The sequence below is a fragment of the Scomber japonicus genome, chromosome 10 (assembly GCF_027409825.1).
Source record: "Scomber japonicus isolate fScoJap1 chromosome 10, fScoJap1.pri, whole genome shotgun sequence".
Classification (NCBI taxonomy): Eukaryota; Metazoa; Chordata; class Actinopteri; order Scombriformes; family Scombridae; genus Scomber; species Scomber japonicus.
In genome coordinates this window covers 6,378,802-6,404,591 of record NC_070587.1, presented here as the reverse complement: position 1 = coordinate 6,404,591, position 25,790 = coordinate 6,378,802, and the positions used below count along the sequence as shown (strand labels likewise).

The 25,790-nt window shown below is 38.0% G+C and overlaps 1 protein-coding gene across 4 annotated transcripts; it reads right to left on the bottom strand.

The window, feature by feature from the left end:
• Positions 1-103: 103 nt before the first annotated feature.
• On the bottom strand, positions 104-24,803 carry inpp5b (inositol polyphosphate-5-phosphatase B). Of its 4 annotated transcripts, XM_053327943.1 has the most exons (23): positions 24,504-24,803; positions 23,225-23,305; positions 22,762-22,859; positions 22,592-22,621; positions 22,376-22,486; positions 20,523-20,666; positions 15,291-15,381; positions 12,496-12,666; positions 9,649-9,750; positions 9,249-9,363; positions 8,193-8,309; positions 6,847-7,034; positions 6,580-6,691; positions 6,005-6,114; positions 4,801-4,936; positions 4,491-4,601; positions 4,116-4,281; positions 2,423-2,658; positions 2,180-2,281; positions 1,774-1,858; positions 1,157-1,284; positions 943-1,054; positions 104-556 (listed from the first exon to the last, which is right to left on the bottom strand). In XM_053327943.1, the coding sequence occupies exons 1-23, from the start codon at positions 24,557-24,559 to the stop codon at positions 447-449; spliced, it is 2,712 nt and encodes a 903-aa protein (XP_053183918.1). In that variant the 5' UTR covers positions 24,560-24,803; the 3' UTR covers positions 104-446. The 4 variants fall into 4 exon arrangements, with proteins under 4 accessions (XP_053183918.1, XP_053183916.1, XP_053183915.1 ...); XM_053327941.1 differs by lacking the exon at positions 24,504-24,803 and having other exon boundaries at positions 23,225-23,340; XM_053327940.1 differs by lacking the exon at positions 24,504-24,803 and having other exon boundaries at positions 22,376-22,621; positions 23,225-23,340.
• Between the last annotated feature and the right edge of the window lie 987 nt (positions 24,804-25,790).

Sequence of the window (25,790 nt, the reverse complement as noted above, 5' to 3'; positions counted from 1 at the left end):
CAACACGATGTACATAGGGAAGATTATCTTCCACACATGTGATTATGACTGATAAGATGAATGCAATTTGATTTAAAAATCACCAGAGACACACAGCTTTTTTGCCAACAGTTTATATGTATAAAAAGTAATATGATGCTGAGATCAGAAACAATAAAGTACAAATTATTTCTTAAATAAAATATACATACATTAAAAATTGTTAGGTCTCTATAGATGCTGAATGATGCACAATAAACTGTGACTCGACATATTAACATTGACATGAAACAAACTATTATCAGATAAGAACTGTCACTTATAATAATTATACTATATATCTATACAAAGAGCATTCTATGAATATAAGAAATCATTAACAATGTATTTCAAATACTGGACTATACAGTTTTTAGTGTTCAGCTTCAGCACAAAGGACAAGGGGGGTAGGGGGACAAGTCCTCCATCTAGGAGGAGCCTTGGGTCAGGAAGTGCTGAAAGAACTCCTGAGTCTTTCTCTTTTCTGCAAGGTCCTGCTTCTTAGGTGACCTCAGGAGCAAGGAGGCAAAAATGGTGGCTATGAAGAAAGAAAATAGATTATTCCTACTACACAGTACCAACCCCCCCCCCCCCCTTTTGGCCCAAATGTTATTATACTCCAATTAGTAGAGCCTCATTCTTGCATGTTTTAAGCCAGGAATATGAGCAGAAGTTCAATATAAAAATAAAATAAAAATCACAATGCTTTTACACAAAGCTGGTTTTATATTAAGAAATGAAAGAAACAATGTGAGCAAACAGATTCATAAATAGAACAGAGAAATAGACTGCCCTCTCAGATTGCTTTATTTTTGCAAGTTTCTCTTCACTTACTCAAAATACTGACATAAGCATAACGCAGCAGCTAATAATGACGTTCACAAATGAAAGAGACTTTAACAGCAACCTGCTTCCTTTTCTTACCCAAGATGTTCACATCTAATCGATTGCTTGCAGAATTCTTCAACAGCTCACGAAGAAAGGCAGCTAAATAGTTGAACACATTTTGATGGCACTGAGGTAGCATGGAAATAACCTTAAAAAAACAACAACATTACATCAGATTCACTTTTATGATTTAGAACATGTTGAAAAAATGAATGCTGTTATTTCATTTACTGCACACTCCCTGTTTTACCTTCTCACACTGACTGGCGTTGGAGCAGTATTCGAGGCACTGCTGGTAAAAGGAGAAGGGGACCACAGGTTCTGGGAGGGCGTCTAGGAAGAGAAGCAAGGCCTCGGCGACTGAGTGGTTACTGCCCGCTACAGGTCAAGATAAAGTCAAGGACAATTCTTGTAGCAGCTGTTACATAACAATTAAACATGTTATGTAGCAGTATTCATTCAAAGCAGCAAGTTAAACATCCACTTTATTTGGACAGAAATACAGGACAGTCTAGAAGTATTAAAGTAGTGACATTTGCTGTTGCATCGCCTTTGAAATCCAACACACTGGATGAAATGAAAGTAAGCTATGATGGAAAAGTACTGACTTTCAATTTCAGTTTGAGGGTGTTTGGACAGCAGTTTTATCTCTGTCATATTTCACAGTTCAAAATTGAGACGATTAAATATAAAAAAGATTTACTGTTCATGCAACTTGAATTCAAAACCCTAAACAATGTGATTCTTGCACCATAGAAAATGTGTCACAGTTCAAATACTTTCACTTTACAATATGAGAGTTTTTGAACTTGCTTATTGAACACAATTTTACACAAAAGCTTAAACTGGAATACTTGTGAAGGATACGTAGAGAATCTGGCATGCCCGTATCAAGGCAATCCCTTATTTCTGAAAATTCACTGCGCAGCCCAGGTTGCTGAAATATGTCTTCCTGCAAACAGAGGAGAGTGGCACTGAGGACAATTCACTGGGGTTGGAAAATGCATTTGAAGCATTTATGAAGTTGCAATGGACTCCATTAAAACCAAAAGCAAAATCCCTTCCCCAAATCACAGCAGAGGCTCTGCAATTCTATCTAGCTGACATGCACAGCTATGAAGTTAATCCAGTGTTTTTGCAGCCTCAAGAAGCTAAACATTTAAAGGTTTTTTTTTGGTTGCCCAATTGCTGTATGGTACAGTAACTTAACAGGAGTTAAGTGTTCTTTTTAATGTAGCATCAAAGCAGAGGCTTAAACATTATATTTTCTGACCTGTTTGATTGCATTGCGAAACAAGTGATCCACCATCATCCACAGTTCTTTAGGAATGTCTAAAGGCTTTTCAGTGATTGCTGCATTCTCTTTTCCAGACATCTGTTGTTAACAAACAGAGCACAAAATAAGCAGTTAAGTAAAAATGGACTCAAATGTGTTTCACTGAACATATGCTAAGTTATTAAAATATCATCATGAGACAAAACCGGACTGGAGGAGAGGTACTTTAAGCACACTTGCCAGATCACTGAGGGTCTTTTGGGGCATGTCCTGGATGGGTTCCCTCAGCTGACACAGTGAATGGATGGATGTGCCGTAGCAGCTGGGCAGGTAGTTCCCTGTCACAGAGATGAAGTAATCCTTGCCACGCTCTAGGTGGAGCACCAGGATGTCTTCAATCTGCTCTTGGCCAGAGTTAAGTTCAGGCGCTGTTGAGCGGTTCACAAAAACCTCAAGCTCAATATCCACAGAACCACCTAGATGTTGAAGGAAATTGGACACATAAAGTAAGAGAAGGTGACAAAACTGTCCCACTCAGGAAATGATGCCTCCTGCCGGAATGAGTGTTATATTGTGCTGAGGTCACTAAAAAGCAGTCACAGAGGTAGTCTGTGATGACAAAAATTATCCAAAAATATCCATACTCCTATCATATTTCTTTCTCTTGAGACTTGAGATCACTCAATTATTTAAAGAACGACACATTTGCCTCACTACCTTTAAATAGGGTTGCAAAGGGGTGGAAAATTTCCGGTAAATTTCCGGAAAGTTTCCGGTAAATTTCAATGGGAAGTTAAGCCGGGGAATTTTGGAAATATTCCAAATTGGAAACTTTCCATGGGAATTATGGGAATTTAATGGGAATTTATGGCAACTGAGGGTAATTTAGTGGAAAGGTATCATCATTTGATTGATTAATTGGATAAAAAAGTCCACCCCTTCATTAAAAAAACAGAACATTATTATAAGTTGACGATGAAAAAAGGTGCACAATGTCGCTTGATGTCCCTGAGCTGTTGAAGTTACATTAAATTATAAAATTATTTATAATTTAATATTAAAAAAACAACTAAATGTTATTCTTAATGGTTTCACACACAACTCTGAAAAAATACAACAATGTGTCTGTGAAGCTACACATCCATGAGGGGGATGTGTCCAATGTATCCTGGTGGAGATCCAAAATATACAAGATGTTTTTAAAACTATTTGTTATTGTTATTTACTTAGGTGAAAATGATATCTAGTAACATCAAAGTTCCACTCCTGTCTGTTAAAGTGATATTTACTGTATAAATTGTGGTTTATTTGGTTTTGACCAGTTTTATTTTTCCACCATAAGGCTAATATAGCACTTACACATAAGAATATCCCTAAATATATTACCATATAATGTCATCAAAACCACAGGCTCAAAAGTCTGGCTTCAAGTTGTGTGCTCTGGGCTCAAAAGTGTGGTCCAGAATTGTAGAAATCATCTGTGCATGTGATGGAGGAATGCACAGTGCATATAGGGGGCGTGGTCTCAGTAGCCCTGCAGTAAACAGTGTGCTATGTGAGCATGTGATAGCATAGATATTCAACTGTACTGCATGATATCTGGTTGTTTTAGTCAGGATTATGCTAAAATATTATTTTACACAACTATATTTAAGTTCCCTAATAAGAACATACCTTCAGTTTAGTAAATTCCCGCTTTATTCCCGTTAATTCCCATGGAAACTTTCCAAGTTTGAAAATTCCCGGAATTTTGCAACCCTACCTTTAAACATAATGATTTGCTCCCTCACTGCCAAAATAACTGTCAAAATCAAGTGTATGTGTCTAAGCTATTCAACCTCATAGCTCACAATTACTTAACAATTTGTACGACCTACAGGCAGAACATTGATGCTTTATCAAAATTAAGTCAGTTATTGTATGTGCTATTCACCCTGAGCGATGAAGCCTTTGGGCGGGTTGGCTGTGAGCCAGGGCTTGCAATACGTGGACTCATTTGGCTTCTGGATAAACTCAAACTGACATGGGACCTGCCCGTCATTGAAGAGCCTCAGCGTCTCCGCCTGGTGCTGCATGAACTTCACGTCCTTAAAGTGGAACTGAAAGAAAGGATTCATAAGGAAGGATTCATAAGACAATGTGTCATGGAAATGTATCCTTTCACTATCTACATTAGGCTGAAAGCTCAAGATCAATACAAAGCTTCATTAGTGAAGAGTTTATAAAAAATACAATGAGAAGGCATATCAGAAAGCCATTAATGCTCCCATTACACTATATTAGGGCTGAAAGTAATAGGAAACTTTACCTCTCGCTTCATCAAGGTTACAGATGGAATACACTCATTCTCCATTTTGTCTATATTGCGAACAATCTCTTCAAAAGTCTTCTTATAGGCCTCACTATTTACTCTCTTAATCTGTAGGAACAGACAAAACAAAAAGGAACAGAAATAATGAAGCATTTAAGTGTGTTAATCTTATTGCAGTATTTTTTGGAACTATGTATGAATTTCACTTTCAAAAAGGAAGACTACTGCATCTTTTTTTTCCAAACAAAAAAGAAACTCATTTTGAAATTCAAGATGAAAACATTTAGAAGAAGACTGAATTATTTACCCCAATGGTGAGCAGGGAACTGACTGGTTTGTGGTCACTGGTTTTCAGGTCCATGTGACTCTGGTAATGCTGTTGCTTGATGTTCTTCCCTCTCCATAGGATGCGATCACACCATGCAGGAACACGACATTTTTCACTGAATGCAGAAGAAACAACAATGACATAACAGAAATAATTATGCATGTGTATTTTATAAGTTAATAAGGGTATACTGTTGTTAGCCTGAATTCTTTTATCAGGAAGTGAGAACAGAAAATACCACATAACACTGCCTTGCACTTTATAGCCACATTAATTCAGTAGCATGTCTACCGATGACATTACTTCAGAGCACAAAAACTGGATTCAAAAGCTACAAGGTTGTTTCAGTTTTCTGATTGAAATACCTCTGATGGAATGCAAGTATCCTTTACACATTTACCAGGTGAAACTTGTAAGGCAAACTGTTTAAAGCAGCAGAGTCTGATTAATGGCTGATGACGTCCACTTTGCATTACATTACAGTATCAGTTTTCCTCCTTGAACAGATATGTCTAGTACTTAAATAAAACTGTTCTCCAAGTATCTTTTTAAATTTAGATTTATATTATAAATCCATTTTAATTTTGTTATCCTGTCTTCCATGCTGTATTTCTGTAATTTGACTTTATTGTTCTATTCTGTATCTGTTGCATGTCTTTACATCGTGAGAGAGAGATCGCACATCTGAAACTGCTCTTACTGAAGTTTCTTCCATTTTTTCTTTTCTTTTTTAATTTTTAGGGTGTTTTTCCTTATTCAAATCAAGGGTCTATGGACAGAGGATGTCATATTGCCGTATAGATTTTCAAGTCCCCCGAGGTAAATTTGTGATTTGTGGCATTGGGCTATTCAAATAAAACTGACTTGACTTAAAAAGTGGTTCCATTAATCATCAAACAGCAGAAGAAATAAAATGAGGTGTCTTCACACTTTCACATTTCTCTGATGAAGCATCGAGCAGTTGGATTGTTTTGCGTTTTGCAAAATATGATGACAACACAAGTTTCTCTGCTGGTGTACAAGGCTGAAAAGCTCTGCAATGTGCAACTGGACTGAACAGGAGTATTTCACATATCTTCCTAAAATGATGCTCACATTAACTATGAACACGTGTGCATTGTTAAAAGATGACTAAAAATGTTTGCCTTTAGGTCAGTGCAGACAGGACTTCATTTGAGATTACCTTGTATCCCACTGGTCAGAGCCGGTGTCATATTTGTAGGTGGGCTGGAAATCAATCTCTCCTTCCACAAAGCCGACAAACACTGCCTCCTCATCGATCTGCCTCTTGAGCTGAGGACCATATGCAGCTCTTAAAGGAAAATTCCGGTTTATTTGAACCTGATGTATTTCCCCACAAACGTGGCAGTTGTGACTCTATTTGTCCTTCTAACTTTCTCTCTGCAGCTCCATTACTGAACTTCCGGAGGAAAGAGGCCTCATGTATAATGACGGTTAATCAGGGCAACCTCTGCCAGCCTGTTACTGCTTTACAAATAAACATGAATCACATCAAAAGTTTGTTTGTGAGTCTGAACAAATGTAAACACAGGAACTAGCAGGCTGTAGCAGTTCTTCATCTGTATCTCGGGAATCGTAATAATGAAGAAGCAGAGAAAGAAACAAGAGTCACAACTGCCACATTTATGGGAAATACATCAGGTTCAAATAAAACGGATTTTCCCTTTAAGTCTCACCACTCATAAACAGTAATAAGAAATTTGAAAAGCATAAAGACGAGGACATCATTGAGATTACCTGATCATAAGAGTGCAGCTTTTCAAATTCCTTCTTGCTGATTAGGTCCTTCACATTGTCGACGTCGAGGTCACTGATCCTGTAGTTGAGGTCCCCAATCCATAAAACCACACTGGTGAAGGAGGTGGAGGAAATAATATGGATCAGATGTCATCACAGCTTGATAAAGAGTGAGACTATATAAAATATTAATTCTAAACACTGGACTTGACGAAATCAGAAATCTTTAAATCTACACACTCTACAATGTATTAAATGGTTTCATACTCGTGCTTCATGATAGTGAGTGGTGGCTGGGTGGGGTCAAGCTGGCGAAACTGGAGACGGCTGCAAATGTCTTTATAGTCTTGATTACGTCTCTCATATTCTTCAATGTGGGCAGCCAAGTGAGAGTTGACCAAGCAGACATCAGAATTGTGGAAGCGAAAACGGACAGCCACAGCTCCCTTGTTGCCCTGCAAATTGATTGAATGATTAACAGAAAAAGAGAGGGAGGGAGAGAGAGAGAGAAACGGGGGGGCAAATTCAGTCTCAATAATGTTGAACACTAAATTCTCCTGCAAAAAGATTTGGGAAAGTTAAAATGCTTTGGAAATCATGGAGTTATACATGCTCTTTCACTTGACACTAATCCAATGTTATGCTAACTATTTTTCAGATGGGTCCTTCTGCAAGGACATGAACTAGTGTCTCATTAGAGCAGTAAAGGATGGAGGAAAGGCTCCCAATCATCACCAGCCAGCTCTGCTCTGCACTGAAGGGACTGCTAAGTAAGCACAAGTGCATACAAGACAAGAATAAACTATACTGCAACACAGCATGAAGAATAAAGTTTGAGCTACTGGTCTTAATGCATCATGGGAGAATGAGCATTAAAGAGAATCGGTTCAAAGGGGGAACTAGACAAGGCTTGGAGGCACAACACTGGGTTCAGTTTGTTTACACATTTCCAATGTATTTCATTGCTTCTGTTTCATTCATTTATGGGTGGAGGTCCATCATGTGTGAATTGCATCACAGCAAAACCTTTGAGCATAATATTTCCTTGTTTATGGTTATTGGACTGCAGCTGTTTCGTTAGTTTAAATGGCACTGACATTGAACACAGGAGCCGGATTTGTTTTTGTCATGTTTCAAGCTACCATTGATACTAACTCAACACTTTCCGTTTGTTCCTTTTGATAAATGTGTTTTAATATGATGGCAACAATGCAAGTGATGTTGACTAAGTTAATAAAACTCCAGTCGATCTAAAAATCAATTCAGACATTTTTGGCACTTGATGCCTGAAAGTCGGTTTGAAATATTGTTCAAAAATTTATGACAAAGCAAGAAAAATGTGAGGGAATAGCAAAACAAAGAGGATTGATGTTATTTATCAAACAAGAATTGTGTAGCTGCTTGGTTTTGGTTTGTGAGGATGACGATAAAGACAAGTGACACCCTTTCCCTTATATTCCTGTGCTGCTACAGCCTGCTTGAAGCATGGGCTCTGATCCCAGCTGTTCTCAGCAGCTTGCGCTTTCCTTGTAACACGCTCTTTACACATTATCAGTAAACCTGCATGAGGACCTGTGCACAAAAGAGCGAGACCCTTAAGAATCAGTGCTCACCATCCTTCCCATGATGCCAGTGCCCACGGTTTCAGTCTCCACGTCAGAGATGAACTCTGCATGCTCCTTTTTCACATAGAAGAGCAGCATGATGCCCACCAGACGCACCAACTTCACCTGTAGCAAGAGATGAGTAGATTTAAAAACATGAGTTCATAGAGTAAAAGAGAAAGACGCACACCAACCCACAGAGTAACATGACATGAGTAACACGTGCTATTTGCTTAACACCTTCATTGAAGTGTGGTCCAAGACGTGATGGTGTAGACACATGATACTGGCCGCAGTGCTTATACTGCAGCATTTTAACAATTTTAGACTGCAACTACTATAAATCCTAAAGTTGAAGAAACTAAGTGTCATTGTCCTGCGTTTTATTCACAAGGACGAATGGATGCAGAAAACTTCATCACAGCAGTTGTCCATGAAAGGAAGCAATACAGCTTCTTAAGTTAACCTCCCTGTCAACCTCACATGAAACATTTTAGACATTTAAGTAAAAAAACACATTTTTCAGATTGTGAAGCAACACAGTGTCAACTACAGAGCAGCCAACTGTGCTTTTAGTCTGAGAACTGACAGAGGATGAAGAAATGACGTGTCATTGTACTGGCGGCGTGACATAGAGACATCTTGTAAGCCCCAAGATAACAAGAAGAAAAACAGCCCAGCCACGAAAAGAAGAAGTTAATAAGCTAAAGTCAGCACTCTGAGAAAAGGGAAGTAGATGAAAGCGAATAAGAAGAAGACGAAAAAGAGAGAGACCAAAACTAAAACTGACTAAGCCCATCAAACTATCAGACTTACATAACAATTGTTAGCAATATACTGCATAATTTATGGCTGGATGAAATTACTACGGCCACAAATAGGAACTGCATAAGGATTTGACACTTTGCTGTGACACAGAAAGTTTCATACTTAATTAAAGTAGCATGAAAATATAATTAAAAAAACAAGTCCTCAGCAGACAATATATTATATTGGCCAATAACATTCTCAAGCCCAGAAAAACAAGACTAAAGCAAAGAAAAAAGAAAAAAAAGACTTCCTTACTAAAGCGTACTTGGCATCTGGATGCAAGGACTCCGACACAGCCTTTGTCCACTCCAGCTCCTTGGGGGTGTCATTGAAAAAGAAAGCCTCTTTGCTGAGGTCAAGCTCCTGGAAACTGTTAGGAAGGACACAAAGAAATCACTTCAGAGTCTAACTCCCGTTGACTCTGAGCCTCAACTTTCAAGGCTTTCTAAAAACTTGTCCACTCCTCAACACCAAAGTCGTAAACTGAAACGTAGGCTGGATTTGTGGATACGTAGTGCTGAAAGCTGTGTGTGGGCATGCTCTCCTACTTCAAACTGAATCAATGGCCGCTTACATCTGTCAGAGGTTTGAGGAGTATATGTCTGTCTGTGTAATGGGATTAAAGCTATTTTGCAGCAGGGTTGATGTGACTTACCCCACGCAGTACATGTCAGGGGGGTTCAGGGTGCAGCTCAACCAAGGACCGAGGCTTTCCTTTGGTGTCTGTCCGTTCACATTGTAGGTGCCAAGGAAAAAGCTGAGACAGAGGAGGGAGAGATGAGGAGTGGGCACAAAGGAGAGGAATACAGATTCACAGAGTGTTTGAACAAGTGACATCTACTATGAGTTGCTCCTGCTTATGGTGAATGATTTCCAGTTTATATCAAAGGCAGATTAAAACTGCTTAATGGTGACCACAATCTGTATTAATCTGATGCTTTGTTTTACTGCAGCACTCCTTTAGTCTAAAACTTTATTTGATGTTGGTTTACACAGTTACAACTAGGAGCTGCTTGGTAAACAGTGACACTCTGTTAACCACTGAGCAGCTCCAGTGGAACTTGAGTACCTCAGTTAGAGCGCCAAGCAATTGTCATTAACGTCCCCATCTACTCTGCCAATTGAGATTTAAAACCAGCTCGCTTATCTGACCTTCAAGCATCTGCTGCACAGGAGCAGCACAGATCTCTTCATTTTCTGCTGACTGTCTTCATGCTGAACACTTTCTGACCTAATGGCACTAGCCTCAGCTAACCGGAAAAATGCTGAAGCCATCCTTATACATAAATCTTGTGCTGCTGCTTTTCCAAACTTTTTGCCTGATCTGCAAATCAACATGGATATTCAGTACATTTTCAGGATGTACCGTAACATGAGATGAGAGCAGGCTACGCTCTGTTTGGTCTATAAAATGTAAGAAGATGGTGAAAAATGACAATCGCTGTTTTTCCGAAGCCCAAGAAAACATTTTCGAATGTCTTCTTTTACCCCAATCAACAGTCCACAACTCAACCATTCAGTTTACTATAATATAAAACTAAAAAGCCAGAAAATATTGATATTGGAGAAGTTGGAATGAAATAATTTTTCTTAAAGAATGACTCCAAACAATTAATGTCAGAATACCATTGTATTATCTAGTGTTTTTGACAATGGTAACGACATGTAAACCCATCTGCATACTGTATACTGTATAATGCATAGTGAAAATACTGTTGCATTAGAACACAAAGCATGCATAAAATGTTATGTGGCAGCTGAATGAAATGAAAATCATTCTGCCATTTGAACTTTTAAAGTTTAAACTCTAAAATCCAGTGACTGACAGAAACCAGTGCAGGCCTGTGTTTCATTATGATGCATTAGCTATCTTGAGAACGTTTCAGGTCTCTGTGTGTTGATTTTGACAGCACAGTGAAATGAACTGAAACCAATGGGTCCTCCCTTTGTATCCTGACACAGGGGCAGAAAAAAAAATCTCAAAAACCCTTGAGCCAAAACTAGGTAAACATACACACGCTTACATCTACAGACGATTTAGAGACCTCAATTAACCTTAGATCCTGAGAAGCCTGGTGTATGGGAGAAAATCAAAGCCCCCCATGAAACAACATACAAATTTCACACAGACAATATGGAAATTAGACCCAACACAGGTCTTTCTAGGTCGGAGGAAAGAGTGCCATCCACTGACCCAACATGCTGCCAATGCTATAGGGCTTCACTGTATACACTGATTTCTTTTTTTGCATGCTTTTATACATAACGTAGAATATTTTTGTTTTCATGTCTTTAAGTGTAAAATTATGTATGACTTTGGTTCAGTCTTGAAGGATCTACTATGTAACATCTGCACTTTATATGTTGTGATATTTTTTTGCTGCTTTGTTCTTTTACATTTGCTGTTTTTTAATCTTAGTCATTTATATTATGATGTGTTGCTGCCTCTGGCCCAGTCTCCCTTGTGAAAGGATTCTCGATCTCAATGGGCTAAAACCTGGTTAAATAAAATTAAAAAATATGTCACAACTGCTGCTCCATTTAAAACACCCATTATATTTATATTTCTTTTCATTCTTTGCTAGATCTTTCTATGAGTGTAAACATTAGGGCACAGGTCCACCAGCAGGAGGCAATGTGGTTGACAACTGAAACATGACACTGAATTCTTCCTGTCCAAATCTGATCCTCCTTAACAAATGTCTGTGCCACTACAAAATGATAAATCTGTACAGCAAATAATAAATGAGATGAAGCGCTATAAGTAGAGATACAATATGTTAACACACTAGGTTGGTGCATTTCTAGACAGTGGTGCTTAATTTAGCAAAGCGCTAAGCACACAGAAATACAAACCCACAGATGTTGACTCATTCTTTTTACATAACACTTCTTGGATCCAAGCTGTGCTTATAGCTACACACTGAGGGCTCACACTGTTCCTGCCCAAAACTGTCCATCCAAAGTTTTAAAGACTATTTTATATTTATAACTGGCCAGCAGAGATCAGCTCAACATAAATGTATAGTGTACAATATTTGGACATATCGCAGACTTTGAAGCTTAAGAATATCAATTCTGGATATAGAAACAGGGTGTTATGTCTACACACTATTCTTGTAATGTCTCCTTGCACTGAAATTATATGAGGCTTTAAAAAAAATCCTGTGGATTTAGTTTAAATTGTGTAATGTGTTTTCCTGGTTCTAAATGCTACATTACATGCAATAAAGCTGTCTGTTCTGTCTGAGCAAAATGACCAGAGAGACATTAATCATCCTTCTGTAGATTAAACTGTGTATGAAGCCCCACCCAAAGTATGAACACATTATTGATACTATTGATATTAAAAATATATGAAATATGTAAAAAAAAATGTATATTTGATAGGACAAAGTTAGTGATAGTGTTGCGATGTGTCATTATACCACAATCACAAGCATGAAAATGCACCAAATATATGATCAAAAACACACTCAACAAACAGTAAAGAGCTACATACCTGAAGTGCTCTCTATAAGTGTAAAGGTCTTCATTCTTCAGCAGCTCACACCTGATAAGGTTGTCTCGTAGGCCGAACTGAGGCATGGCCAATATCTGAGCTTTGTTAGACGGGGTGTGGCTGGAGGAACGTACCAGGTCATCCCGTTCCTCACGGCTGGAGATGCCCTGACTGCACACCAGAGGAGGAAAAATAACAGTTAGGTGTCGGGGGTGAGTGGAGACAGACCAAGATAGAAACGGGATCATTTTGACATACTGGTGAGATTTCAGAGGGGCAGAGAGTATCATAAAGAGTCTGTTTGTGGAGATTCTCCTATTCCAGTGCTTAAGTTCAGTTGCCACTTTGATCCTCTTTGACTTAAGTGCCTTTTCAAGCCTTTCCTCTCCTAGAAGCTAGAAATAAAATTATGGCATGAGAAACACATCACACTCCGCTCTAGTGTAACAGCACTTTATGCGCAGTGGATCACTGCAGCGACAACAGGAACCCCGGTTATGTAGACCAGCTCTATTTCCATGTCGTCATTAAGGAATGAAGGTGAGAGGAGAGGAGGGAAAATAATATGGCGGGACCATGTATTCTTCCAGGAATATGCTGTAACTAAACTCCATCTTACAGTAGGCAGCAGTGGTCTGTAGGTTAAACACCACATTTGCATTTCAAAACAACTTTAAACACCCATCTCCAAGCTGCTGCCATGAGCATACACAGTATCTGCTGCAACTGTGGAGTATTATACACACTAAACTTAAGATATCATCAAATCTATTAACTTTCAATTAAATTATTTTTTTGAAAGATTTCTGATCAAGTAAGCATGGTCCACTTTGTGAAACATTAACATAGAGTGAACATTTTAGTACAATGTATTCATATTAAATGGTCACATATAAGGGTTTGGCTAGTGATTTTCTATATATTTTTTTTTATTGTCAACAAATCTCATGTGTAGAACCTACTTACAAGTTGTGTGTGCGTATTCAAAGCCTGATATATCTATTCCTCTCCTCCGACCTATTTACTGTAATGGATGTGCTGTTTCCTTGAAGTCTCTTACTGTGCATCTCCTTTTAGCACTCAGATGATTCAGGAAGTAAAAAATCCATAGAGATTTGATAACAGCGCTATTTGTTTGACATGCATGAGTCAACAATTATCACTGGTGTTTTTGTAACTGCACATTGTTTATTTTAAGCTTTACTCTTCAAAATAGCTACTTCTATACTTTATACTAATTATACTATATTTAAAACGTTAAAGACCGAGTGACTTGGCAGTGGTTACTGCACATGCCACATAATGGCAGCGTCCCTAATTCGATTCCAGCAAGGGACCTTTACTGCAGGTCATTCCCCTCTCTTGCTCCTTGTTTCCTGTTGGCCTCTATGTCATGTACTATCAAATAAAGGCAAAAAACAAATCTCTGAAATACATTTTTTTTAAAGAATTAAAAGATATCTCCATGGAGGTTCTGACCCCTATTAATGCTATGGTGTAATGTTTTTTGGCTGGATCAGCCACAAATCAGCCCTGTGACCACAGTTGTCCGTGAGTAAGGGAGTGACTGAGATGTTGTTGTTGTGAGATGATGAAGTAGAGGAAAGCAGTGTGACACAGAGCACCTGTGCTTCACTGTAAAATGCAGTGAAATCAGCTAAACACTGTTAAACAGACACATACCAGCAGCATCTACTGTCCAGTGTGATCAACTCTTCAGCTGACAGCAGCCGTCAGGAGGGACGCTTGGATTTTTATAACTGAACTAATACCAGCACACACTCTTTTTATTTCTCTGACGCTTTCACATCACAAAAGACTAAAACACGAGTTTCACAGAGTCATCAGTTTAGTGTGGAGTGGCTTCAACTTGATTTGACTGTAACTGTGGTAACTGGGCGGAGATAAGCCTACCAAATTTGCACCTAAATTGCTGTCAAAACTTTCATTTACAATTTCTACCCCACCCTCCGTGATCGACTGAGAAAGAGGAAAAAAACATTTCAAAACAAATCATAGAGACATGAGGGACAGCGCCCAGATAACGACTCTGACAAAACACTAAATACAGGGTGAAAAACAAAACTCCAAACAGCAATCACTCTGCCACAACACTCAGAACAGACTGAAAAACAAAGTACACCCGCAGAGTGAAACAGAAGAAAGAATTAATAGACAGGCAACTGGAAGAGTTATAATTAAAATAAGTTCTCTTTCAAATCAAACTGCATTTATAACCTTTTTTTTTTCTTTTACTAAAACGTTGCTTAATCATGTCATGTGAAATGCTGCTTCGGTGCACATTACCAACAATATTATTGGGAACAATACAGAAAATTACAGATGAACATTTAATATCTAGACATTCACCTAATAGACACTAGCTAACAAATAGGCCACAGTTTCACACAGTGACGATACACCATATACTGTGGTTTATCCGTTTAGTTTGTTCTACACATGTGCAGGTGACACACTACCGCCAATGATTTCACACTATTCTACTGATTTCCAAGTGGCAGTAACACGCTAAACAATGCAGCAAAGCTCGAAGAAAACCGAGAAAGAAAAAGACTTCTAGCAAGAAATAAAAAAAAAAACTGTTGCAAATGTTTTACGAGGATGGAAATGCATTCAACATGTTTATTACCCCTCAACGATACAAACGACACATTGTGGTGAGATGGATGTACACAGCATTTCTGTTTACTTTTTTTACTAGTATACATGTAAAAACACACTCATATAAAGTGTATTAGCTTTAACAGCTGTGAATTTTAAAAAAAAAGCGTCACCTTTCTGTAAAGGAAGATGCTCTGGACGTCTGTTTGCCACTGTTATCACCTTTCTCCCCGTCTAAAGATCCCTTCTTGTCCAATGATTTCTCTGTTTGGAAAAAGCAGCAGAAAACGAGAGGGATTAACAGTGTTTATTTATTTATAATGATTTAACACACATATAAAGATAAACTGAGGCAATGCATCACAGTTTTACATGATAATCATCAGAACTGCCAGCATCTAAAAGATTTTTATCAAAAATGAATAATATCCTGTTTACAGATTGCCAGTATTTCACACAGCATGTGTCACTGTGACCCGCAGGCTGCTGGGACAACTTTCAGTCTATATTATCCTAATCGGCTCATTTGAATGAAACAGAGCCCATCCCTGAGCAAACCCATACATCAAACCTTAAGTAATTAATATGGGGAATAAATTGAAGCAAATTATGGTTAAGAATAAAAACAAACATGCTCAGTGACAAGCAAGTCGATCACAAAAGTGCCACGTCAGTGCTCAGAGGTTTGGGGTTTAAACCACTGAGACTGTCTTTTGCACTTGGTTACAGTCATTGCATCCTAAGTAGCTCGATTTAATGGCCGAGTGTGAAGTATGAGACAGCATGGCCCCTGTCTCCTGCAGCTTGGCAGAGATCACAGCTGGCTCTTCTGAAAGGAAAAGCCAGGTTCTTTGTGCAGGAAACTGAACTCTACAAATTTAGGCAGACTATGAGAAGAGCGCACCTGACCAAAGACATTATTTAGTTACTCAGTGGATGAAATTTATTCTACAAGACAACTTTTTCATTAACATGACAACTGCCTGACAAATGGGAGGCAAATATCTCTCTTAAAATAGGATTACAATCGGTGATGCACTGACATTCAATGATAGACATGGACATCAACAGTTCTTCTACTAATATTATGTAATCATTTTGAAAAACAGGTCACAGAGCACAGAGGTAATAAACCTATGAAGATAAAAGTAGGATTAAAAAAACAATGCAAATTAAAGCCAATAAGTGAACTGACTTTTTAAAAAAAATCTAAAGCAGCACTAAAACTTAACTTATAAATGACAAAAAAAGGCTACTTCTTTTATCAAGTAAATATTACCACAGTTGGTGGAGATAACTGTTCTGTCACCATTTCGCGGAAACATTCTCATCACTACATTTTTACTACTTTACTAAGAAGAAAGGAAATAAGCTGTGACCCGTCTAACACTATCCTCATATCCTGTCAGAAGACGTCAACGTGACACAAATGATTGCACTGCTTCTTTCATTTTGAACATTTCGTATAAGAAAGAGGTTAGACAAGGCAGAGTCACCGTAAAAGAACCATTTTAAAATTCACAGAAGTAGCAATGACATTTTAAGTCAAACCCTGCAACTGTGTTGTTTGTGTAAACAGGAAAAGGAAAAAGAAGAAGATTGCACTTATGTTTGACTGAGAAAACTGTCAGCAAACTGTGAAATGCTTTTTAAAATGTATGTTTTAAAGTGTGTGTGTTAAGGACTGGTATCATCTGAAGTGAACCCACATGAAACTCAAACAAAAATGTTAACAACACTGTATCAGGAAAAAAGTTTGTTTAAAGACTGTAATGTACAGAAGAGTACAAGCTTTTAGTTGTCAATATAAGAGATCAATGTGCAACAAAAAAAGGTTTTTAGAAAATCCTTGCGGCTTGATTAATATGCACACATACATATATACACACACACAATATTATATCACCATGCACCAGCTGTCATTTAACACACCACTGCCTTCTCTTTACATGCTGCTGAACACAGTCTTATGCACTATCTTTAGGTTTTTTGCTGTGAAATGCAGCAGTTTGTTTTTTGCATTGCATCTTTCACCTTAAAGCTGCCTATTTAACTTTACTATTTTTTTAACATATTAAACAAGTGAACCACAACTATCTATTACAGCAGACACATATTTTCATGTAGCGCATGTATCAGGCACTAACCCCTCCTCTGTGTTATTATATGACATATTTTACATTCCTGCACATGCTTTAGTATTCTCAACCAACTTTAATGAGCTTAACTAAAGTTTTAACCACCGAGGAGGCAGTTGCATGAGGTCTGACTAAATGCAATGTCACAGACATCAAATGCCTCACTATCTGTGGTAGATCATAAGTCAGCATAAATGTCAAGCTGTTTTATCAAGCCTCTACCCTATTAATACAACTAAAGTCGTTCATAGGTGTTTAACAAACTACAGCACAAAGTTCAACATTACACAACTTCCCTCCATGATCTCCTGAACTATATTGAAGCTAATAAACTGCAGAGGAACACACTTTTTGTGATTTTAGCCACACAGTTGTAGATATACAGTATGAAACAAAAACAAACAAGCCAAGAAAACAGTTCCTCTTTCCTTACTACAACAATTGACAATCATACTGATAATAAATCACATACAGGTTGTTTCTCACATGTCAGACAAGAGACAGTGAAACACCTTTACTGGGTGGGAGAGAGAGAGAGACAGTCAGGATAAAGTTTACAAGCCAACTGATTCAAAGCTAACAGGCTAAGTTAGCAAGTCAAATAAAATGAAAGCTAAGTAAGTAAGACAAAAAGTGACTCAGTGAATGACAAAATCATGAGCAACTAAACACGTTATTGGGACACCAAACACCACAACAGGTGTCATTTATCTGTCACACAGCGACCACTAATATCATAGTAATTTAGCGAAGAGCGGCGTTAGCATTTACTGCTGTACTATATGAAAAAATGAACCTGAATTAACACTTACAAGAGCTTGATATTATGGCAGCAGCTGACGAAACTAGTGCTGTAATACTGCGAATGTTTAAGGTATATATATATAATCATTTCCGCTTGACAAACTCTAGCCTCTCAGCTAAACTGGCTAAAGTTAGCTTCCTTGAAAGAGATAACAAGTAGTAGCCACTACGCGCTAGCATTAGCTCGGCAGAGAGCTAATCAGTGTAGACTGACTGCCACGGAGTGATGCTACCACATCCACCGCTTTAAAAACAACATGTTAAGGGATATTTTTTGTCATACCAGAGTCTCTCATCACTGCAGACATCTCTCTGCACCGCTCCCAAGCATTATATGCAGAGGTGCAATGTCCAGTGTGCTTCAGAGTCAGACCTGCCCATGCTAACGATAATGAAGGAGGAGTTTCCCTTCCCCTGTGGTTGCAGACAACAGGAGGTTCAACTATAACAGCAATCCACTGTGCAGAAGATGCAACCGGAAAATGTAACATTGCATGAAGTATTGCATGATGAGGGCGTAAAAATACGACAGAGTTCAGGATTTTTTGGAGTCTGTTTTAAGTCAGGTGCCCATGTGAATACTGGTTATTAAAAGATCACCTTAAAATGTGCTTTTTAATGTAAGTGATGCAGGGGTCAAAATCCAGTGTGTCAATGCAGTCATTTTGTGCACAAGTTTAAACCTAAGCCTAATTTTCCCTCTTTGAGTTTCCTCAGACAGTGTTCCCCGTTGAGCTGCATTGGAAAAGGGGTGTTTGGTACTAAAAAGAATGTAATGTTAAAACATATCTACTTTATTTTACTGATTTGGATGACTGAGGCCTCATATTAACTTCAGGTAAACCTTTAAATACATTTTTGAACAGAAGGAGGCTTGTGGATTTTGGCCCCTGTCATTTAGACTACATTATAAACACATTATGCAGGGATCTTCTAATGGCAAGTATGAAAAGGAGAAATGATTATGGCAAAAAAAACCTATTTCAATGTCCATTTGGGCTCCTGACTATGTTTAAAGAGAAACTGTGAACCCATTCTTTAAGCTCATATAGTTTAAGATGATAGCTCTTTTGTTTATATAACTCTGGCATTTAAAAATATGGTCACCCCATAGTCAATAAAGACTGTGTGCTTTGTGAATACACAATTGGTTTGTGTTTGTTTTGTTTTACATGAATAAACCTACTTGCTGTATTATAATATATGATTTGTATATGACGTGCCTGCTATAACATGTCATTAAAAGCATGGATCTTATCTAGCATGCAAAACATAATGTTGTATGAAATCTGCATGGATGTGTCATAATAATTATGTAAGACAAATTGCACAAACTTGTACGCTTACATACACAGTTTACAGCATCATTCTAATAAACCTAATATGGACTGTGTGGTAGTATACTCCCTATATTGTTTTATTCATAGTAATAGTAGGTACTTTTAAAGCTCTCCATGGTTTGGTTTGGTTCTATACTCAGTTATGTATTTTTATTTATGTTTTATTTCATCTTTTAACTCCATAAAAGGTTTGTCAGCCAAATGTCGATAACGGTTATCATGCTTTTGTTGTTTTAGCAAAACCACTTTATATCAGATCAGCTGAGTCTGGGGTTCAGGGTGGGAGGGGGGAGGGAAGTTGTTTGAAGACTTGAAAGATGTAACAAACTATCCTGAATGAATTATGTACAAAGCAAGCTCGGAAATTAATAAAGATATGTGTTAAAAAACAAAAGATCAGCCGAGTCTGTGCCACTTTTAGACGTACATACATTTAAGAAAAACCTTCTTACTCAAATGACTTCATGTTTGCCCAATTTGTTTTGTTTTACCATTCCCTAAAATGATTGTAGTTTTTCCATACTATTGTATTTTTATGTGCACCTGTGAATCACCTTTTAACAAATGATACTAAAGAAAAAAGGTTGACTGGCATTTTAACATGTCACAGCAGGAAAACAACAGGGTATTATTAATTACCTTTAATAAAAGCTGCATTCTATTTCTATTACCCAGCTGTTGTGCATGCTGGCTGGTTGCTACAGCTGACTGGGAACCTTAAATGGAACGTAGCCATAATTAACATCATTAATTACCCCTGTGTGGTGTCTGGTATGGACACATGAAAGAATCTGTCATGAAAAAGGAGGCCTGTTGTGTGACTGGTGTCCTTCCACACATGGCCCTCTCTTTGAGTTACGAGCAAATTCAGTGCAACTCGTGTGCAGGTTGGACTGGATTGTATTCAAAGGAAGTGGAAATTGCAAAACGACCCAGTTTTATGATGAAACCCTTTGATGTAGATCTTTATCTATGTTAGGCTTACTCTGGCAAAAAAAAAGAGCAAACACAAAATAGATAAAAGATAAAACACGCCACCTCACCCACTGAGCGAGTGCTATCCTTTACTGGACTCAGATACGTTTGCTGTGAATGTCAACAAATTGAAATAGGAATGACAAACCTGTTTTCTGGGGCTGGTTGATTTTAGTGAGTGTCGTGCCGAGGGGTGCAAGGGCCTGTTTGGCAACTCCCTGGCCTCTGGTGGCTTTGCGGTACTTGCTGATCCACTCAAATGTGCGTACCTGTGAGGGAGACTTGCAAACATCTGAAGAACAGCACACAGAGGAGAGAGCCAGAGAATTAGAATAATTTAGGATGATTGCAAAATGACATGACAGTGAAGAAAGAACAAAGTAATAGCCTGATCTGACCATTTTCATATTTGTTTTCAGGAAAAAGTGAACTAGTAAACTGCATGTTATAAAGAAAATGCTTACTTATCAGCCCCACTAATGTTTAAGAAATAGAAGAACTGTATTTTAAAAAGCATTTTTAGCCAACAACTTTCTATTTCTTGTTCTTACATATGGGTCTTGTACACCACCTCCACACTTTAACAGCAAATACAGGTAAAAGTTACAGGTACTACAGTGCATTAAGGAATCTCCCTTTCATTATGCTTACCTTTACCATTTTTCACATTCTTCCTTTTAACAACAGGTGATGGGTTATTAACACTTTCCATCACTGGTGTCCCTCACAGGATTAACAGACGTTGTGGCTCATTTTAGAATACCACAAAAAAAAGTGTAATACAAAAAAACATATCAGTCTTCATCCATTCTCACGTGGGGTTTCCACTGTTTAAAATAGTTAGCCAGTGACTAGAGTGACACATTCCTAGGAAAGCGGACCGTCTGTCAACCGTTCAGTAGCTCACTCTATTCAGATGAACAGCATGCAGCGTGAAAAACAAAGTTCAGGAGTATTGAAGTATCGAAGATGAAGTAACATATCCTTTTTAAATTGTTTCCATCTTGTCCCCTCTCCGAAAGTGTGTTGCGAAAGATAGAAATTACAAAGAATTCACCTTCCAAACTCCACCCCTTCTCTCTACATCTGTCTGTGTCGCTTTCTTTTTGTGTCAGTTGTGCGTCACGCATGCCCCAATAGCTAATGAATGAAGTGACAACACCAGTTTGTATTTTAAATGCAATGTAAGTTGCGTATGTGTGTCTTTATTCCTTTAAAAACATATAGGTTTCCAATGAACTAATGCCTAATTTAAAGAGTAAATATATATTTTATGGTCTGACACATCATTTCACCTCAAGGCAATTGAAGCGTTGACTGGCTGAGCAGGTTTCCTCCACATAGATAGTTAGAGCAGATAATGTGTGCTTTTTCACAATACTTACAGAAGGTGCCTGCTACAATGATAAAAAGAATCAGTTTGCTGCAGAGGTGTGTCAGCGTTTGTGCTATTTTTCTGTTTAAATTAATAGTTTGACACTTAGCAAGATATTGAATGCAAAGGCTTTTCATTGCCCCTGTCATGTCAGTGCATGCATGGTGACTCATTCATTTTCAAAATATCGTATTTTTTATCAAAATTTTCACAAACACTCTTGGAGTTTTAAAAGGCTATGAGGACCCTGGGCCTGAGTAGAAGAAATTTTAAAAAGTGAATAAGCAGGTTGTCCACTAATCAGAAGATCAGCAGTTCAATCCCTAGCTCCTCCAGTCCACATTTTGAAAAGTCCTTGGACAAGATATTGGATGTCAAATATCTCCCAAAGGCTGTGCCATCACTGTGTGAGTGTGTGTGTTATCATTAGCACTCCTCCTGATGAGCAGGTTGGCACCCTACATAGCTGCCTCTGCCATCAGTGTATGAATGTGTGAACATGCATGTGTGTAAAGCACTTTGAATGATCAGATGACTACACCAGTGCAATATAAATGAAGCCCATTTACCATTTAATACTGGATGTCATGTAAAGAGATCATATATGAATCTAAGGCCTTACTTACCACTCCAGGCCCTGTTGACCTCACTGAGGAAGAGCCGCGAGTGTGACCCAAAAGGAAGTCTGAGATCTAACCCCTCTTCCTGGTAGCTTAGTCGCACTCTGGTATCAGCCCCTAGAAAAACACAGAGTAAACCGACACAATTGTGTTCATCAGTTTCATGCAGTGGATCAGTTGTGTGGCATAGCACGATTATTTTGTGATCTACATAAAACTCACCCACAACCGCAAGTTCCTCTGGTGAGGAGACTGTAAAAAGGGCAGCATGAGAAATGTGTTAGATCACTTCAGAGTAATTATCATGTCAACAGAAACAATAGCTATCGTGAGGAGTCTTTTGTTACTGTTCATCTATTTGAGATAGAGGAAAATATATGAAAGCTGCTTACCCTCCACAACAGTAAAGTCAAGGGAGATGGGTATGATGTCCTCCAGTGACACATCATCAGCAGTAATAGCCATCCTTCGATGGGTATAAATAAAGATTCTACAAAATAATACAAGACTAACATTATAATGATATGGTTTTAAAGTACATTTTAATCAATTTAGTTGGCAATCAATTGTACACATACTTTAGATGATATAGACATCATAAATGGACAAAATGTAGCCCTGCAGTAAATACTACCTTTGCAAGGTTTAAATATAATTTTGGTTACTGTGTTGCGTCACTACTTGGTGTAACTTTGTAACTTTCAGAGTTGCGCCACGATGATGTAACTCTGTTCTTGGACAGTTTGTTATGTGATAATGTAAGGCCTGTCATGTTCTTACAAAGTAGTATTGTTGCCTTATAAATAAAGGTATATTATACAATTACACACAACCATGTTATCTGTTCAAACTCACGCATGTTCTTTTGCAGACTCCACCAATCCCAGCAGTCTGCTTTCTGCAACATTATCAAAGAAGACATTACATTGGACAGCATGTTTGCAGTTTAGTTAAGGAAATACTGGAAATATTGTATTCATGTGTTCCTTCAGTAGCACCTTTAACCTTTCTCTCATTACAACCACTTTTTTATTTTGCTGCAACAGGAAAAAATTACATGAATATTATTGCAATCTATATTAAGTGGTGGATTGCAACTAAGTTGAGTACAGTCTTGCAGTGTATGTACATTTACATGAGTATTTCCCTTATGCTATTTTATACCTGTACTTGTTTTTCTTTTTTCCTCTACTGCATTTATAGACAGCTGCAGTTACCAGTCAGGCTACAAATTAATATTTTACATACAGATTTAATTATCATGTTATAAAATGTGACACACTCTTAAAGATTGAACTACCTACTGTATCAGTAAATTAAATGAAATTTGTTCCATCTCAATGCAACATTAAAATGTTCCTTACATATTAGGGCATCAGTATTTTTTTAGCATCAAGGACCCTAAACTGGCACATAGTTGACAATGGACCCCCATCTGATAAGATTATTGCTTTCAGATGTTTTATTAAGCGAACTGTATGAAACCCCTGACCAAATTAGACATACATTCTGTCATTGTATTACTTATGGATGGAATTATAGTGAAAATAAATGATTCCCCTCTTTGCTTGTGATCCCCTGGAACCCCTTTAAAGACTCCTGGGGGTCCCTGGACCCCAATTTGAGAGCCACTAACAACATAACACTGACCGGTGTAATTCTGCTGTATAAGTATACTTTTGATACTTTTAGAATATTTTCCTGACAATACTACCTTATATTGACTTATGTAACTAAATGCCTTACTTGTAACAGAGTATTTTAACATTAAGGTGCAACTTTGACCTGGATTTATCTTTTTTTCCCCTCCACTGCTTGTAAGAAGAAAGCTATGGAAGAAAGTCGCAGCTGATGAGACAAAGTTGCCACCTTGTGGATGGAAGTTATAACTACAACAAAAAAAGTCACACCCGACTACGTGTGCTGTGAAGCATTGCCTGGATTAAAGGTTGTGCTTTCTGTCTACTCTCAGTGACATATAAAGCATAGTACAAGTTAACACAGGCCTCACTACGGGGCTCTCCTTCAGCTGAGTCATGTTAGTTGAAGTTAGTTTGAAGCAGGCACTCCTTAATTTGAAGTAGCGTGCCAAATAATCCATAAATACGCATTTAAAGTCCGTAAAAAGGATACTATTATGCAGTTTTCTTCCCTTTCCAGAGACTCCTGAATAGCGACGGACTGATCCATGATGAAGTCAACTTGGATGACAACTCCCACGCTGCTTTCCCACACAAAAATACCGCGAGTCGTTTCTAGTTGTGAAGTTATTTCTCCCTGATGTGAAAGCCGAGTATAGAGCAGCAGCAGGACGAGAGACACCACAGGGGCGCAGCGTACACCGACATTATTTCTTTTCTCGATCCAGATGTTTTCTCCTTCCTCAACTGCTGGTCCGACCCAGGCTGACTGCCACGCACAGATCCTAGGTCCCTCTGCGTTGCACCCAGACTGACGTCACATCTGGGCTGTCAAATCAGTTTGGTTCGGATTAGGCCTCAGGCGACAGATCCAAAGAGGATTATGTCCTACAATTAGACCCATATCCCTACTTCTACAAAGTTATATCAGATCTTTCAAGAGGGGGACTGCTTTTTTTTTTAAATTTGTATTTTATTAATAATAATAGTATTTTATTATTATTATTACTATTATTATTAGTAGTAGTAGTTGTAGTAGTAGTAGTATTAGTATTAGTATTATAAGTATTATTAGTATTATTAATATTATTAGTATTATGAGAAGAAAACCCACCCATAATTATTTGTATTGTGCATGTTAGGCCCATTTTGTTGTCCAGTGGTGACCATTTGTAATTGCAACACACCATAAATGGAGGAACTGACATCATATTGAGATATTTTAGGCTAAACCTAACATGAACAACAGCTTCAGTCTGAAGCACAAGGACCTCCACTCAGAATAATTAGAGACATTTAACAGCCTGTGATTATGTGTGTTATAAAAGGAATAAAACACCAAATTTTCAGCAGCCACAGTGTCTTCAGCTATTTTTTTCTCAACTGATTTTGAGTATTTGACTTGCACACATCAGTTCCCTGGAAGCTCAAGACATTCTTGAAAATGTGGGGAATCACTGACAACCACTTAATTAAGTCAGCAGGTTAGTAGAAGTTTGAGGGGTAAATCTACACAGAAAAGCAATTTACAAGCCTTATAAATACTCTATAATTTTGTTTTTGTTTTGGGGCTCTTTGTAGCTTTTCAGAACTACTGTAGAAACATTGGATTGCTTTCACTTTTTTCTGGTATATTCTGTGGCAAATGTATAATTAAGAGTGGAAGAGAAATTATAGGTTTAGGGCTATTAAAAAGTAGTATCAATGACAAATGCCTGCACACTTATTCCAAACCACAAAATGTAATCTGGACAATGTTTTGATCCAGGAAATCATTTTGT